Source organism: Balearica regulorum, chromosome 1 (genome assembly GCF_011004875.1).
Source record: "Balearica regulorum gibbericeps isolate bBalReg1 chromosome 1, bBalReg1.pri, whole genome shotgun sequence".
Classification (NCBI taxonomy): domain Eukaryota; kingdom Metazoa; phylum Chordata; class Aves; order Gruiformes; family Gruidae; genus Balearica; species Balearica regulorum.
Window position 1 is genome coordinate 194394957 of NC_046184.1, and position 17800 is coordinate 194412756.

The window sequence follows — 17800 nt, forward strand, 5'->3', positions numbered from 1 at the left end:
AAAAATAGCATATAGAAAAAAATTAAAATAATAATAGCTCTGTTCAGCCCTTTGGGCTTTCCACAGATGTCATTGCTGAGATAAGAAAAATAATGCTGCTTTAGTCAAGTTGAATTTATTCAGTATCACCAGACTAGATGCAGAAAGCCTGTGATTCCCTAGAGTTCTATGCTCTAGAACACCTGGATGAATAGAGGGCCAGTGAGCTGAAATGATTTATCCCTACACTATCTTTTAAGAAAGTGAGAAAATCAGAATATTCACATGCTAAGCAAGTAGAACTTCTGAGATTTATGGGGGAAATATGATTTCAACTTTGCTTACTTTGCTTGAGCTAGAACACCTATTACTTCTGCATACAAATCCGCAACAATGTGCATATTTCCAGTGTTAGGACCAAGGTACCTAGCAAGAGACAAAAAAGAATTCTTGGTTGAGAAAGCATAATGCTTAAACCACTACTATTAAAAAAATAAGAAAGTAATTTTTTTCATAGAATTTTTGTATGAAAAAGGACCTTACCCTTCTTTGTATTTAAAGTGCTTGAAAGCCAAGTTAATAACATCATGTACCAAACTGTCTATTACAGGATGAAGTGGAATCTGAAAACACAAAATAAAACATAACAAGTACACATATATTACACTTCAAGCTGCATACCTTAGTGCTTGTATGACTCATGGGTATCTTCCATACAGAAATATGGTATCAGCTGAAATAGCATCTAGCTAACAAAACAGATGAAATGACCCAGCCATTTAAAGTTTATTTAGTATTGAAGAGAAACACTTTAGCTCCAAAGACTTGGCAAAAAGTGAAGTGCGTATGAGCACAGAATACTATGTATCCATCCTACACGTGCAAGAAAGATAGCAAGGAACAAGCACGCAGGATGTATCTCATGTTTTTATTAGACTCTTAAAGATGGAAAAAGAAAGAATGCTAAAATTCAGTTGTATTGGTAATTCCTGTAATTTATTAGTTAATGGATAATTTAAGAACTCCATACCTGTTTCAAAACTTCTATTAATACTAAAGAAAAAATAAAATCAATAGCCAGATCTCTTCTTTCCATTAAATAGTCCCTCTGCTGTTCATCACTGCAAAATCAAACCAGGAAACACAAGATTTAGGTGATGTGTCATAACTCATATTATATGCTTTCTTCAGTTACACAAATACAGATAACAGGAGATTGTGTTCCTTTTAAACTGCAGCCCAGCATTTCAGAAAGTAATGCACTCATTTGGTCTTAAAATCTGAGATAAATAGACCAAATCTAACTTGTTACTTTCACCTTCTTTGAAATGTTTAAATGCCACTCTCCATTTCCTCCTTCTTTTTTCCAGTTTAAGATCAACACAAAACTTTTTCAAGAAAAACGCCAAAACAAAATCAAGGAAACTTTTGGATTCTGTATTCTAACAAATTAATTTCTTTTCAATTTCATTGCTGATGGCACCATTTAGAGAGTTCTCAATTACACTTTGGAGGCAAATGTAATAAATTATTTTGTGCTATCCAATTCATATTTAGACTCATGACGGATTTTGAAAAATTTCTTAAAAGTACCAATGGAGAATTCATAACCAAACTACATTCTCTTTTTTAACTTTGGCATCATTTGTCAAACATTCAAATGCATTCCTTGTGCAGAACAACACAGATGAGCTGTCTGAGGTGAGGAGCTTGCAATACAAATTTAAAAATATCCATTTAGATAACCTGATCACAGTTTCAAAGTACTGAAAAGATAACATGAAATATACAATGCTTTTTGTAAAATTAAATGTTAAAGGGACAGTTCTGCAGTCCGTTTGAAGCAGTTACCACTCATTTCAGTGATATTTTTGTTTGCAGAAATTCAGCACAAATAAATGTTATCTGCTCATGGTAGCGGGGTTGGAAGTAGATGATCATTAATGTCCCTTGCAACCCAAATGTACTTATGTGCTTATAATAAAACATGAATTTAAGAGTTCTGCTTGATCAGTGATGAAATAAATTATTTGCATTTTGGTTTTCTTGGTTTCACATTAACTGGAGAAAGGACTGGTTATATGTTCTTTCTGTAACACTATAAATTGACAGAGTGGCCTTGGTTCACTGCTAAGCTGACTTTCAACTAAATTTTGGGTGAAGTTTCTGAAGACATCTATTTACAAGTAGGTGGTCCTGTAACAAGTCAAGAGAAAGTGGCACAAGGATTCATCTTGTGCAAAAGCAGACATCTAGTTGATGAATCATGCCTTCATATTGCCTCCTTCTACTGACATAAAGTGTCTGGAAGATTCTGATTCAGGTTCATGTTAACCTTGATATCTAAAAGTAGCTCCTACCCCTTGGTTCTGGCAACTATTGCCTTCAGTAGTTACTGGATTATAATGTAATCCTAAGGTGAAGAATTGCCTATGCATTTCCAAACACCAGGTTTGCCAGGGTTGATTCTCCTGCTTCATTAAGATGTGTAAATGTAGTACCAAAGTATTCAGAAAAAAAATGTAAGTAAGTTTGAAGAATATACCTGTACCAAACTGTCAGACCTCAATATAATATAAACTAAGACCAATCTGTTTCTGAGGAACTACTGACATCATAAGAGATCAATATATTTGTTTTGGGGTCTTTATTTTTGTTTGCTTGTTTGTTTTAAGAGCTAAGTCAATGTTGCTAAAGCTCTTTGACTGATTCACAACTTTTTGGATTGAGGATAGCTGTATGGGAAATTTCTATGACTAAGCAGAAGGCTGTATAAAAAAAATCCTTCCAAGGGTCACAGAATTATTGTCTGCTCACATGAGTAAAGATGACAAACACAGTTAACACAAATTACTATTTAAATGATATTACAGCATCCAAAACAGCAGAAAGAAACAATCATCTGAACTATCAGGAGCATAATTTTAAAGACAAAATTACTCCATCCAGCTAGAAGCTGAGAGAAGAGTTCCAGGAACAAGCAGAAAAAGATGACAACAACTTTGAAGCAACTGTAACCTCACAAAAGCTGATGGGGGAAATGTAATACATTTTACCTTAGAATCTCTCAATAATGTATGTATGCATATCCAAAATCATACCTTTTGGATTTAGTGCTTGTTCTTGGTCTGTACTCATGAGATTCATCTTCTATGCCATTCTGTCTTTTATACCAATCAAACAAAGTGCGCAGGATAGAGGGTAGACAATATTCTGAAAGTGAGCTCATTGAGCTTATTACCTATGGGGAAAAATACAACAAATTAACTGGTGCTCAAGTTTCCCTTCCTCTACAAAAAAAAAGGACTAATTCAATGGTTAGACATGTTCTTGTTTTCATCTCATTTTTGAGATCCATGGTACAAGCAGTGACTTAATATTCTGCATTTCCTGCTGAAGCATGAGCAGAAGTACAACAATGGGCTGCATGTCGATAGTATCTTTCCATTGATGATAATAAAATGCATTAAAATTGTGTATCACAGCTTACAACACACCAGAAAACTATCTAGTTCTTCAAGGCACTTGTTTTTATTTGTTACATAACGTTGATTTCAGTTTGAGCACAGTATAAGGAATGAAAAAGTGATGAATCAGAGGTACTGTCTTCATGGGTTGTATCTGACTGCTGGATGCCCCTCCTGAAATTCAGAATATACTGAGAAACCCCACAAGCTCTGCAATAATCTTAATCAACTAAACATGCAGATGCATTCATCTTACTATTAGGCTCACACACCTGATACCTTAGACTTCTCTTTTATATATAGAAAAAATATTTATAGTTTCCTGTGTCTTTGTGTGCACAAATACATAAAACATAGTTTAAAATAAATCCTTAAAAGTTCCTGATTAAACAGCTCTAGTGGCATACTAGAAAGAAGATTACTGCTCACTCAGTATAAACTGTGTCACCAATTACAGAAATGTTACCGAACGTGTTACTACTGAACTATGACTTAAACTTCCTATTACAGGAAACCATAAAGCTGCAAAACATGAAAAGATCAAAAGCTAGGGTGAAAAAAAACCCCATTATTATACAAGAGGATTATATATGTATTGCAACTGAATGTTCACAGCTACAGCATTTGTGCACATTCTAAGAAAACAGAAAACTACTATCTAAAACAGGAATAAAATACTGATCTTGAAATTTGTGACTACCTCAAGATCATGCAGGGCTTGATACTGCACACTGCTGAGTACCAGGTGCGAAGTGCTGAAGTACGTACTTCATGTCAAGTACACTGATTATGTCATTAACTCTGTCAGGTTTATCCACCTGCTTAAATTTGAACCAGCACGTTTCAGTGCTTGTGGAACAACACCAGTGGAGTTTAATCTCATGTAAGACCAAACTTGTGTGAACTCTGTGACTAAGACAAGAGCAAAACTGGGGACCCAGCACCTCACAATTCCTAAATGTTACTAAAGCCTTAAATGAGAACTTTTGTGGATGACAGTTAATTTAGATCAATAACTCTGAAGTCTTTTGCAGTTTTTCAGCCTCAGAATTTAACTGATTCACAGTGATGTTGTGGTCTAAAGTTGGTGAGACACATTGAGGGTAAAGTATTACTATTCAGGTATTATGGCCTAAAATTAAACACGGAGCATTAGAAAGTTGTAACAACTGCCCCTGTAAAAATAGAAGTTTCTATAAAAGTACTAATTTAGGAAAGCTTTCAATCCAGTGTTTCCAATATATTTTATTACCTGAAATATGAAACAAGTTGCTGTGGAACGTGGCATGAAGGCACTGCTTGCAGCAGTGACAGACCTTTCATGAAGAATTACTACAGCAGCCCATGCTCAATTATACCAAAGCTTTCGAGTGGAAGACTTCAGATAAATACTTAGAAAACATAAATCACCTAGTCTCAGTGCAAACTACTCACTACCAACTCAGGGCACTTAGACATTTCAATCGCTTCTCTGTTGTTTTCCAGAAGTTTTTCTGAAGCTGGCATAACACCAGTTGTTAATTTTGAGATGCAGTGAAAAAGGGTTTGCTGGGCAAGACTAGAATAGAATCATAGGATTATGGAATGGTTTGGGTTGGAAGAGACCTTTAAAGGTCATCTAGTCCAACCTTCCCTGCAATGAGCAGGGACATCTTCAACCATACCAGGTTGCTCAGAGCCTCGTCCAACCTGACCTTGAATGTTTCCAGGGGTAGGGCATCTACCACCTCTCTGGGCAACCTGTGCCAGTGTTTCACCACTCTCATCGTAAAGAATTTCTTCCTTATATCTAGTCTGAATCTACCCTCTTTTAGTTTAAAACCATTGCCCCTTGTCCTATCGCTACAGGCCCTACTAAAAGGTCTATGCCCAAAGAGACCTGAATATCTTTTAAGAGATCACAATATTTAACTGTAAGTGAAAAGATGTTTCAAGTAAGTCTTCCTGCACGTTCACCGACATATATATTAATGCTGTTCTCTAAATCCCAGCTACACAATTTCACTCACCACAAAAAGTCAAAGTGATTCCTGTTAAATCTCTTCAAGCCACACTTTCTCTGCTGAAATTACAGTGTGTGTCTTTAGTAGGGATAAAAGGTCAATATAGCTTTTTTTTTTTTTTTTAATCTTTCTGTCATTGCACTTTTAAGACAGGAAGGAAGGGTGGACTGGGCAAAGACCTGGCTCTGAGGGAACAGGAAGGGAGGGAAGTCTAGCCAGTGTGTTGGTTACTCAACCCTTTCATTTACTGGAAGTAACTCCAGGAGTGAGATGAATTCCAGCTCTGTGCTGCTCCTGAAAGGGAGTGCACAGATGTACAAATATGTCCTTGTTGGACAAATGATCATGTTCTTCCATCATAAATGAACTACCTACTGTATAGCTTAAGGATAAGAAAGCTGCACAAGTAGGGAGCTGTTTAAAACTTGTGTTCACAGAGATTAAATATACTTTATGTAAAGGCTTAATATTTATTTTTGGCTAATATGTAAATTTAATGAAATTCTGCCCAGATAGTTTGCTACAGTTTATATACTATGATAAAAGTCTTGCTATATTGTCAAAATACAAATATAAAAAATGTTTCCACTAATCGATAGATGCTGATTACTTTTTTTATTTCACATATGAATTTCTATGATGTGCTTTAACAGTAAATATATTCAAAACTGCATTCAGTTTCCAACACTATCATTAATTTCTTGGCTCTGCATTTTTTTCATACACCATATATGTGATTATGGATGTTAGATGTGCATTTGGTTGCCATTTTAATAATGCAGAATTGCAGTACTTCATTTTTGCATAGTGTTAGTTTATTTTTTGTAAATCTATTATTTTCACAGTGTCTGCATAGTCTGTCTTCAAATTGTTGTTGTGTAGATTCCAAATAATGGACATGAGGAGTGAGATTTTACACTAACTACCAATGCTACTGAAAGCAGGACTTGATGAACATTGTCTTAGCTATATTTAGGATAGCCGTAGCCATGCAATAATGTCTTCTCTTCACTATGTTTTTTTCTACTTCATGCATGTCTATAAAAAAGGCCCATAACTACAAACAATACAGGTTCAAGGAAAAGAACAGCTGCAATGAAATCCTTGGTCCTTGAAATCAACAGCAAAACTCACAGACCACAGTATGCCCAGGATTTCATATGCAATATATGAAATTAAGAAGAGAAAGTTAACAATTCCTATTCCAAATACTCTAGACAGAGGCAGAGGGAAGGTGGAGGGAGGAAATGCCCTAAGCTGTAATCAAAGCAGCTACATGCTCTAATTCTGTTGGACTCTCTGAGACAAAACATTTTTTTTCTGCTAACGACAGATTTCTAGACAAGTCAACTCGCATTGAAAAATCTGTAAAATGAAACATTAGGAGCAAGTAGTGCAGTTGTGTTTGCATAGCTCTCCTTTCATTCACATCTTTGTTCTAAGCATTTTTTTGGACAGTGCTATGAAGTTAAATCTCCCTAGGAAGGGTTAAAATTGGTAACTATTAAGTTGGACTCACTAGTTTTCATTTATGCCCTCGGTTTTGTGAGTAAAAAACAGGGGGGGTTTATACCATAATTTTGTAGATGGGTAATTTCACCTAGCTTGCTCATACATTAGTAATGTTTATAGCTATTTTACTGCCAGGATAACAGTTTGCATTTATTTCTAGTGTGTAGCAAGTTCCGAACGTGTTACCTTTAATTTTGCCTTCGGATATACTTCTTTACACACTGCTTGAACCTAAACCTCTGATCAGGAGCCAAGGGTTGTTCTATGACCCCATCACCACCATTTCTTATGCTTCCTCCACCCTGTGCCCTTCTGCTGGTGAAGAAGGACAACGCGTAAAACACAGGGAAAGGGAAAACACAAAAGGGGCCAATTGCAGTGCTACTGCAATGATGACGATACCATTATTCAGTTACTACATCTAACAAATATATATTGGATGGGAATAATTATCAGCATGCCATTTACCACATTTAGACTGTTATGAAAAAGACACAATCATTAGTGTGTTGCTTAGTGTCTTATTTATTTACATTTGTATTTTCCATAGTTCTTATTATTATTCATTTTTATTTTCCTTTTTTTTAGCTTGACCTATTTTTTTCCATCTCCTAAAAGTATATAAAAAATTAAATGTTTTTTCTTTCCAGTCTGTATTCTCCAACCTACTGCATTTCTAAGAAGACAGAAGTATAATTAAAATGAGCACAAATTTTTGTGCAGTTTATGCTGAAACTCCCTCAACAGGCACCTCATATAGACAGTTTCATACAAAAACTAAGCCTTGCTGTTAAGTTTTCACTTCCATGGCCAAAACATTACATTCATTTCATATTTTCATATGGAAAAATGTGTGCAGGTTGGTCCAAGATTACACAGTGCCCTTTTTCTGCCTCTAGTGTTGTCAGTTCACAGAACATTTATATACCATGATAAGAACAGAAGATAATTTAGTAGGGGCTGAGAAAAGACTAATAAAAATGTTTCCTTGGGTGAGGATAAGCCTCTTGGATAATTATGATTTGTCTCACCCTAGCTTTTGATCTTTTCATGTACTGCAACCTTAAGATTTCCTGTAATAGGAAGTTTAAGTCATAGTTTGGTAGTACTATGTTTAATAACATGTCTGTAATTGGTGACAGCACGCTAATGCTCTTTGCCAGTAGGCAACTAGAGTTTTCTAATCAACAACTTTCAAATCATGATTTTAAATATACTATAAAGATATTTAAAACCCTATGAAGAAACTACATAATTTCCTGTATATATTTTCTTTATACACATCTACACCTAAAAAGGAAAATACAGTCAGTGTAAGGAATCCAGTTTGTTTGGGTAAAAGACACATTCTGCAAGTCAGGATAAGTAAGATTACTTCATACATTGCTCAAGATACTGTTATGAGTTTGAGGAGGGTGATGCAATTGGCAGCCAGACAGAGCCCACAGGACAATCCTGTCTGCCTAACTGGAGGCACTGACACCACATCCATATGGAAAGAAACAGCTCTGCCTGTGCACAATCAGGTCCCCAGGAGCTGGATCCATCACCACCATCACAACTAGCATTCCTAAAACGGTGTTTGAGAACAGGCAGGACAAAATGCTGGTTCTAAGAGAGCCAGAGATAAAGCTGCTCAGGGGAAGTAATCAATGCTTTCATAATAATTTTAAATGGTTCAGGGGTTTCAATGTTAAAACTTGATGCTGATTACTCTGAGTAACTGAAGTTCCATGCTGCTCATTGTTAAGTGACAGTAAAGGGGGGGGCGGGGTTGGCTGTTTTTCTCCCACCTCTGAAACTGCCTTGCAAAAGGTAAATTTTAAATCAGGTCATGGCTTACTTTTGCTGCTTTTTAATTTACAATTAGAATACGTAGCTCAGATATTTTAAAGTGACCAGTGACCTGGTCACTTCAGCATCACCTCTCAATTTCATTGAAATTGAACAGAGATAATTTTGATAAAGTTAGAAGAAGAAAGTTAGGTTCCTTTGACAGTGTGTCACCTTTGATGCCTTAAAACTGAAAGTCAAAATTATTAGACACCCCTTGAAAACGTTTGTTCATGGAGGTTCTCCCTCTTTTCCTCTTTAACTTCTGTAGCAAAAATGTCAAAAATATCATGTGTGGCCTTTCCTCTTTTTGCTAGATGACTTTATGTGTTCCAGGAATAACACCAAAGTTTTCCACACCTTACCTGGAAGGGAGAAGCAAGGGATTATCCACCTGGTCTTCCTTTATCCCATAGACTTTTTAAATATTTGAGTTAACTTAAAAAATAAAAATTAAATAGTTTGACTTAAAAGCACCTGCCTTCTTACTTGGATTTTAGTATCATATGGAATCATCATCTTGAGAGTTGTCCAAGTAGACCACACCTTCATTTTTAATATCAGCAAAATTATCCACACTTTCATGACAACTTTATAGTACTTTCATGTTATCGTTTGCAAAGCAGCTTTGTAATAGTGAGGTGTACTGACCTAATCAACTGAGTGAAACATGTCAAGTAAAGAAAGACTATCTTTCTATCTCTGCTCTAGCTGAGTTCTATCAAATCTCTACTGTGTATTACAAATTTTTGAATGAAAATCTAACTGCAATTTAGACAAACTAAAATGATTTTGGTAAGTATGAACCATGTTCTTGAAAACAGGCTCGTCAGCCAGGTTCAGGTCCCATCTCCCAGTCACAGGCGTACATCAATCCCAGGAGCGCTAGAATATCTCAAAATGATCATACTGTTCAAGCAGAAAACAACTTGAAATCTGAAAAGGGTAAGACTGCCAACAACTCAGGCTGAGGCAGACAGATAGTCTGAAAATTTCAGTCTGAATAGTTTGTCTGGAAAATTTCAAGGAACTGAAACCAAGGTTTTCTGACAGGACATCTAAGGCAGGTCTACTTTTCTATCAACTCTATACATAGGTAGAAATATACATGAATGCTGCGTGTAACAAAATTTGCCTTTGCTTTTGTCTGCATCTGTTCCCCCCCCCCCCGCCCCCCCAACATTCAGAGTAAATCGCTACAGTAGGAAATACACAGTTGTTTCACTCTAGGAAGCATTTGCTGTTCCAACTAATTGACTTAATTGTTCAATTTTCTGTCTACTTACCAATAACTAGGAGAAGCATAAGTCTTCTAATTCTTCCTTGTAAAGCACCACAATTTGCTTAACCATGAATATTTAATCACATCACGGCCACCCATTATGTGTTTGTTTAATACACTGCAGGAACAGTATCACAAAGTTTGCATATGGGTGGCTTAATTTGTTTTTCTTTCCCATTTGTGTGTGACACTCTTCCCACAGGAAGGAAAAAAAATATATAAAATTAAGGTCAGAATACCACAAAAAATTTCATTAGGCAGGTAGGGAGTACTCACAAAGCAGCCTCCTTTAGCCTACAGTGGCTGGCTCCTCTGTGGGGTCTCTCTGTGGTCAGCAAGGCAGACAGGGAGCTCCCCATTACAACACAGAAGCCCTACCGTTTGCCTCCAGCTCTGAACAGCCCTCCGGGCAGGCTACTTCTCCCTGAAAAGCAGCTACAGAACAACCTAGAGAGTGTCACTTTGTCAAGTTAAAATTATGAAGTGAGCCTTTGTGAAAGCCAGTGGGGTCTCACAAAGCATCTTTGCTTCTGGTGCAATGTATCTAATGTCCCAGAAAACACAATACATGTGTTAAATTCATTTGAGGTTCAGAAGTCCTGCTCATACCTATCTCCTCTCCCAAAGTCAAGTTAATCAATACGGTACCTGCAGCTTATGGCCTTAGCCACAGTTGCTTTCAGAGTTGCTGCTGGTGCTGCTGCTTCTGCTATGTCTTTCTGTCCTGTATTTCTGGCAGCGCTGGCAGCACAGTGGTGCGGGCAGCCATGGAGGTAGCAGCTATGGTGACAGCAATGGCAGCTAAGGCAGGAATACCGGAGCACCAAATACCTTTGTTGCTTATGATACACCTTCAGTTGATCCCTCCTCTTTGCTGTGAGTGAGTTTTGTGAGTTTTGGCATATTTTATAAAACTTAAACTCTTTAGCACCTATCTTTCTTCATTTCAAAACAGGTTATTTATGTAGGAATTTTTTTATAGATACTTTTTTTTTTTTTAGAAACAGACTGCTGACAAAAATTAATTTTCTTGTACCTTCATTAAAAAGTGCGCATATTGCTGTGGTTTTATTTTCACACTTGTCCCATTTCCTTTACATAATCAATTCATTATTCTAATGTCAGATATAATTTTCATTTTATTGATTACAATTTTACTGTTTTATTAAATGAAATTTAATTAATGATATAAATTCTATTTTAGTTTTTAATTCTTTTTACCTGCCAACCATTTTTCTCGAATTATTGTTTACCTTATCATATACAGGAATTTATCCTGACAACGGAATTTATGCTTAATTTTAAATACAACAGGTTGGCTCAGCCTATGTGAAGTGCAGCATACGTGTAAGTCATGCTGGGTCACAGCTACAGAGACAAAATAGGCTGATGAGACTGACAGCAATGACAATGATTCTAAAGGCTCTCGTATTAACCATAAGAGAAACCCCATAAAAGAAAGATTAGGGGCCATGCGCCTGTTTCAAAAATCAGATATTCTGAAAAGATACAAAGTTTGCTTCGAAACCTCCATCAGGGGAAACAGCCAGGAAATAATACATGTGCCTAATACAAAACATTGACCTTGAAAACAGTGGAAAAATCCTCCTAATTTCAAACCAAGAATGGTTAGGCAAAGCACCCATCATTCTATGGAAGTACATTGAGAGATATTGCTTTTGCAGTATTCAACGATAGTATGACACTAGACTGCCTTCCAGGTATTTGTCTTATAGCCTCAGGAATGGAAATAATATAATTTCAACTGTCTTACTTGATCAAACTGAGGGTCTTCTCCTCGTTGCAGAGATTTGGTCAGTGGCTTCTCCTAAAAAAAAAAAAAGTATTACTTAATATCAATACTATGATATATTCTATCAATCAACTCTACTATTATTTTTCTCTTAGATTTTTACTCACATAATTTGCCTCCTGATCATTTTCATGCTGGAGATACTGTTTGTTTCATATGCAAAAGAGACCTCTGTGTACATATGACCTAATACTGGCAGAGTGTCTTTAGTGTCTCCAAGAAAGAAAAGGATTAACCATTTAGTACACCTGAGTTATTTGGTACTCACACTGACAATAAATTATTTCAAAATCCTAAAAGGCACCTGGTATTTCCTCTAATACATAAGGAGCTCTATTTAGCTACAGGATGTACCTCCTTGTTATAATACTATCAGACAATACAAACATCTCTGTAGATATAGGGCATCATGCAGTGCAAACTGAAGGAAAGGTGATTTTAGAATAAACAAATATAATTGAGTTCATTTTTAAGGAAGATAATTGTGGAAAAAATGGCTGTATTACTCCGAAAAGAGAAAAAAGGCATTTTTGTAATGAAAGCAAATTTTCAGAACATGTTCTCAGAGTACTTGGGAAGGTCCAGGAGAATTGCCCAACTCAGAAATCTGAGTCCCCACGTGTGAGCAGCCATTCACCTTTATGACTTTTTTGCCAAGAAGGCTCAATTTCTGAGGCATGTAGAAGTACCTAGTCCAGTATTCTAGATATACACAACAGTATACAAATCTCCTAAACCATAGTGAAAATAAACAGTACTTGAAGACAGATGACACTCTGAAAAACATGTCACCGTCATGATTCTGCACTGAATTGTACTACTGTTGCTGGTGTCTGAAATGCACCAGAGCTTATTCTTCTATAAATCATGCATCTTTCTTCTCCTACAGCTGCAAGATTGGGGCTCTCCCAGCAGGTCAGCATGAGATTTTCTGTTCAGCTTTCAGCAAACTATTACACTCATCAGCATCTGTTAGTATATCAGGCAAAATACCATCACTGCCAGGGGATGTGAGATGCAGAACAAAGAAATCTGTAAAGCTGCTGAGATAATGCAATGGAAAGACTTGAGGTGGTCCAAAGTTTTCTATTATTTAATGTTTCTCTCTGGAGAAAATGTTGTCCAGTATATGCTGCTGACTGATTTTGAAATTAATTATGCTGATCCACTTGTAATGCCAGCTGGCAAGGAGGCTGGCTGCAGGGTGATCACAGTATCCCCTGACTACCTACCAAATAGAAAAATCAACAAAATGTTTTCTACCGAGTCACTGATTTATCCACGACAGTCATCAATATTTTTCATTGTTACCTCTAATGTCTAAAATGACTCCTCCAGGTTACATTAAAGGCACAACAACTATTAATTAGAACTTTATAACAGATTATTGGTAATGAACAGACACAGTAAAATCTTGTAGTCCAGAAACAGACACAGGACACCACCCCTGCCACAGTCCTCCCTCTCAATCAGTAACTCAGTGCTACCCTACCTAGCTGTGTCTCATGAGAGGACAATACTTTGTCTATTAGTGCACACTGATTATCTGACAGCAGATAATATTTCAAAAGTAGTGTTCAACTTATTTAAAAGGAAAAGGATTCTTAAAAGTTTTCATCGGTCCTGGATAAATCAATGTACTGAGAATTAGTGCAGTTCAGAAAAAAACCCCAAACAACACACCACCTTTTTTTTAATTAAATTTCTAATTCTGTTACAGAAGACTTGTGTTACCACAGAGAAGTTTCTTAAGGCCTGTTTCAATAAAAAGGGCTTTGGCATCCAGAAGCTTTGTGTTCCTGTGCCCAACATTGCAATGCTTGGCTTTCAGAGCAGTATCTAAAACCCTGCAGAAATGCATTCAGTTTCTCTGGCAGAAATGAAGAATGGGATTCCTCATCATATGCTTATCTGTAAGGTGGACACAATTAAATGAGACAAAACATGCTCTGGGAACCCAGGTCTGGAAATGCAATCCTGAAAATGTCCTCATCACCTGTTACCTATCTCTGGAAGCACAAACACCTCACAAATGCTTCAGTTTCTGAGTTAGTGAAGATGCTTCCATTTTGAGAAGGCAATACAACTCATCTCTTGCCCCCTTACAGGTGACTAGACCAGGGTTTGCCAAATCATGGTTCATGAAAAGAAACCATCCACAGGCTGTGCAGACTTGGTTGCAGCAGAAGGCTGGCCTGGGATGGAGATCAGCCAAGGACACCTAGCAAAAGCCAGGAAGGGTTCTGCTGCCTTAACTTCTCAATTTCTCCCGTCTAGGGCTTTAACAGGCCTTTCTCTTCCCTTCATCCCATCCTGCACCTACTGCTGCTCTTGCCACTTCCCTTCTCCTCGCACTCTTGCCAAGCAGCAGCTGCTACTGCAGCTGTCTCTGCCTCTTCTTCGTCCCCCTGTTCACGTTGCTGCTCTTGCTTTTTCCTCGACTGTTTCCAAGCGCGGCACTGCCACTGACGCTGCCTGCAGCGACAGCTCAGCCTGGCTGGACCCAAGCTGACCCCGTGAAGCCAAGTGTCTCTGCACATACTCCCCTGCTCTGGGAGTGGGGTGCCCACATCAGAGCAACTCATTGTACCCCTGTAGTGAATGGCAATAACCACAGAAAATTATATTTGAGGTTTGGAGATTGGAGAAAACTCAAAGTAGAAGTTATTACTATTTACTTTACTACCAGTGATGAGTACAGAATAGATAAGGAACTCGATAAAGATGAAGGGCCAGATACAAATATGTTTTTTGGTGTCTAAGTGCTCCTAAAATATAAAATGATAAAGATGATTGCTTGCATGATGGGTGTAACAATTGACATTGTCAGGAAGACACTGCTGAGTAAATTCAAAGACAGCTGAACTACACATAGATGCTTCAGGTGGCCTTTGAAAACAGCATTTTTTCTCTATGCAATAGAAAATTTCTTCTCATCTTCTGTAACCAACTTGCCTATTTTATGCCACTTAGTTCTAATATCCTTACAAATCTTACTATTTCATTTTATGCAGTATTTTCAACATCGTTGCTGTGGCAGCCACTATATAAAATATACTTATACTCAATGGTAGACATTTTCATTATATACCAAAGGTTCAGGACTGGCAAAGACAAGGTTAAAAAATATAATAAAGTGAAATTGCTTCTGAGTAATAGATGCCATAGCAATCTATTTACCCTGGAGATACACTTAAAAGTTTTAAAAAAAATCTTAAAAATGTTTTCCAGCCTCAAGGCACTATTTTATTTTTATTTATTTTCTTGCCCACCCAATTCAGAAATGCCAAAGAGGCCCTTTTATATTATGAATTGACTCTGCTTGAGTCTCTGTAGCTATAATACATTCTACAGAAATGTCTTCCAAATCTTGGATGAATAGGTAGGCTGAATTTGGAGCCAAAGCCTACAACCACAAAATATGAATAAAGAAAGTTTTGATTAATCTGAAAGGGCTCATAGCTTTCTGGGCTATAAAAAAACATCAGAAAATTTCAGAAGAATGGACTCTCAATAATAACATTTCCATTTTTAATCACTAAGTTAAACATCCTTGTTTTTTGTTTGAAGTGCTGCCTTTAATTGTATACTCTGTATTTGGAAACTCCCATGATATGAATACGTGTTAGAGATAAGCAGTAAAGATCAGCAAAGACAATTTTGCATGTAATACTTGAAACTATCATTTTTCAACAAAACTATCTAAGCTTTTTGCATCACCAGTGCTTACAAAATGCTCACTTAAAAATTAATTTCCTTCCTCTGCCTCATAGCTGTTGTGAAAATGTTAATAGACTATAACAAAATAGAATATGTTGAATATGCAATGGCAAATGTATATTTTATCACATTTGCATGCATCAACTAAATATAATATTTATAATTTATCTAAAAAATAACATATCAGTCAAACCCTCTATTCACATAGACACACTAAAACATTTCTCCAAAGACTGTCAGCTACTTTCATATTAACATATGAATGCCTTTTCAGGGCTGCTACACAAATATAATTGGGTAAATTTACACAGGAATTGCTTTTCTCAACCACCTGTCACAGAACTGAGTGTTCGGAGAAACATGAAAACAAAAGGATGTTGTAGTGCCTATTAAGCTTCATTACATCACCATGTTAGAATGATATATAATGTCCCTTAAAGTTATTTCTTACCTCAGCAACCATTAGGCACGTTATTCCTACTCAACTATGACTGGGTACTGTATCACTGACTGACATAAACTCCCTCTTTTTATAAAAGCATGGAGGATGCAAAGATATTTTGATACAAAATGTAACTTTAGCACTGCATGCTAAAGAGCAGTATACATACTCTACTGAGTAGTCTGCTGGGATGGAAGAGTTACCAAAAGGAAACAGCAGAAGAATGGACCTTTTCACATAAAATGGAGTAGACATAGACTTCAACTGCTACAGCTAAAATATATACAAAATGCATGTCTTAAGAACCAAAAAATTCTGAAGTGTAATTCTTTCCTGCTTACAGTGAACCATCACAAGAGCCCTAAAAGAAACTGAACATCTTTGTATTATATTCTTTTCAGCAGCAAAGGAAGGCGGTGTTTTGTAGGAAAAGGTCTGCTCCAAAAATAGGTGGATCAAACATGCTAAATTTTTAGTTTTGCCATTGGTTATTTTGTACAAAGATCAGAAAATGTATCACTGTCGACCTTGCGCTCATGTGGTCTGTAAACCATTATCTGTGTCACCTAGAAGAAAATGCCATGATGCCAATTTGCTTTTGAAGGCTGGGCATGCGGAACTTTATTCCACAGAGGAGCACCCACCCTTCAGGTGCAGCCAACCTAGCAGTCAGTTGCCTCTGAAAGGTACAATTTGTCTGTCTGGTCCCTACCTCCATTCTCAGCTTCTCGGGAAATAATTTTCAACTCTTACCTACCTTTTCACTATTTGGGAATTCCCACCCCTGCCCCCCCAGGAAATCTAGTTAATTTATACCTAACCAATTAAGAAAGCCAAGCTTTTTGACTCAAAAGCACAATCTATTTACCCTGATAGTCTCCCAAATGTCTCCCACCTGGAACTTCTATGAAACAGGCAATTAGTGTCCTGTTTTCACAACCGTTCTTTGCAAGTCAGCAGGTCCTCGTGCATAAAAATATGGATTGCCAGTTCAGTGGATGACAACAGAATCTTTGATTTCTCTTGTTGCTCAGCATCAATTAGCTGTGTCAGTGATCATGGTACACAGAAAAATAAATAGAAAAGGGGATTTCCCTTATTAACCTTTGAAATTCTAAGCATATACCAAAAGGAAATTCTAAAGGCAAAAATAATAAAAAAGATATGAAACACAGCTTCAAGAAAACACCAGAACTCTGCATATGAAAAACATATAGGTTCCAAAAATACTAAAGAAAACTCTGACGAACATTACGTAACTTTTGAAGATTAAGTAAAAAAGCAATGCTAATTGTAAATGATATTTCATATGGAGGAAAAAAAGCGCATTTTAAGTGGCTATGAAACATATGCAAAAATAATCTACATTTCCCATAAACATCTCCCATCTCTTTGACAAACTCAGATCAAAAACCTATTTATCATTACAGTTATTACATAAAAACAATGAAAGGTGCACATTTAGAAGTCAGGCTCAGTATTACTCAGTCTATTCTTTTTGCAATTGCTCTTTTCTTTGTAACAGCTCTTCTGTTTTGTTCACGTGGAAAAGGATGTGCCCAGTACTGCTGTACCGCTGAATACAAAACTGTGTAAGAAAACATCCGTTCAGCTTCAAATACAGATTTTTCCTCACTGGCTCTGACTCTCGCCTCTCTGGCATCCACACCATGTACTGTTCTGACTTGGTGATAGCTTATGTCATCACATGAGGTATTACAGGCTAATTTTTGTTTGATTATCACATTC

General features: G+C 36.8%; 1 protein-coding gene across 9 annotated transcripts in view; it reads right to left on the minus strand.

The window, feature by feature from the left end:
* The window catches only part of FRY (FRY microtubule binding protein), a 253474-nt gene that overhangs the window by 114790 nt on the left and 120884 nt on the right, over positions 1–17800 (minus strand). For all 9 annotated transcript variants that reach the window (XM_075742053.1, XM_075742052.1, XM_075742047.1 and 6 more), the window contains 5 exons: positions 11851–11904; positions 3081–3220; positions 1010–1100; positions 523–602; positions 325–405 (listed from right to left, as the gene is read on the minus strand). In XM_075742053.1, the coding sequence (XP_075598168.1) occupies positions 325–405; positions 523–602; positions 1010–1100; positions 3081–3220; positions 11851–11904 (446 nt within the window). The remainder of the gene's footprint in view (positions 1–324; positions 406–522; positions 603–1009; positions 1101–3080; positions 3221–11850; positions 11905–17800) is intronic.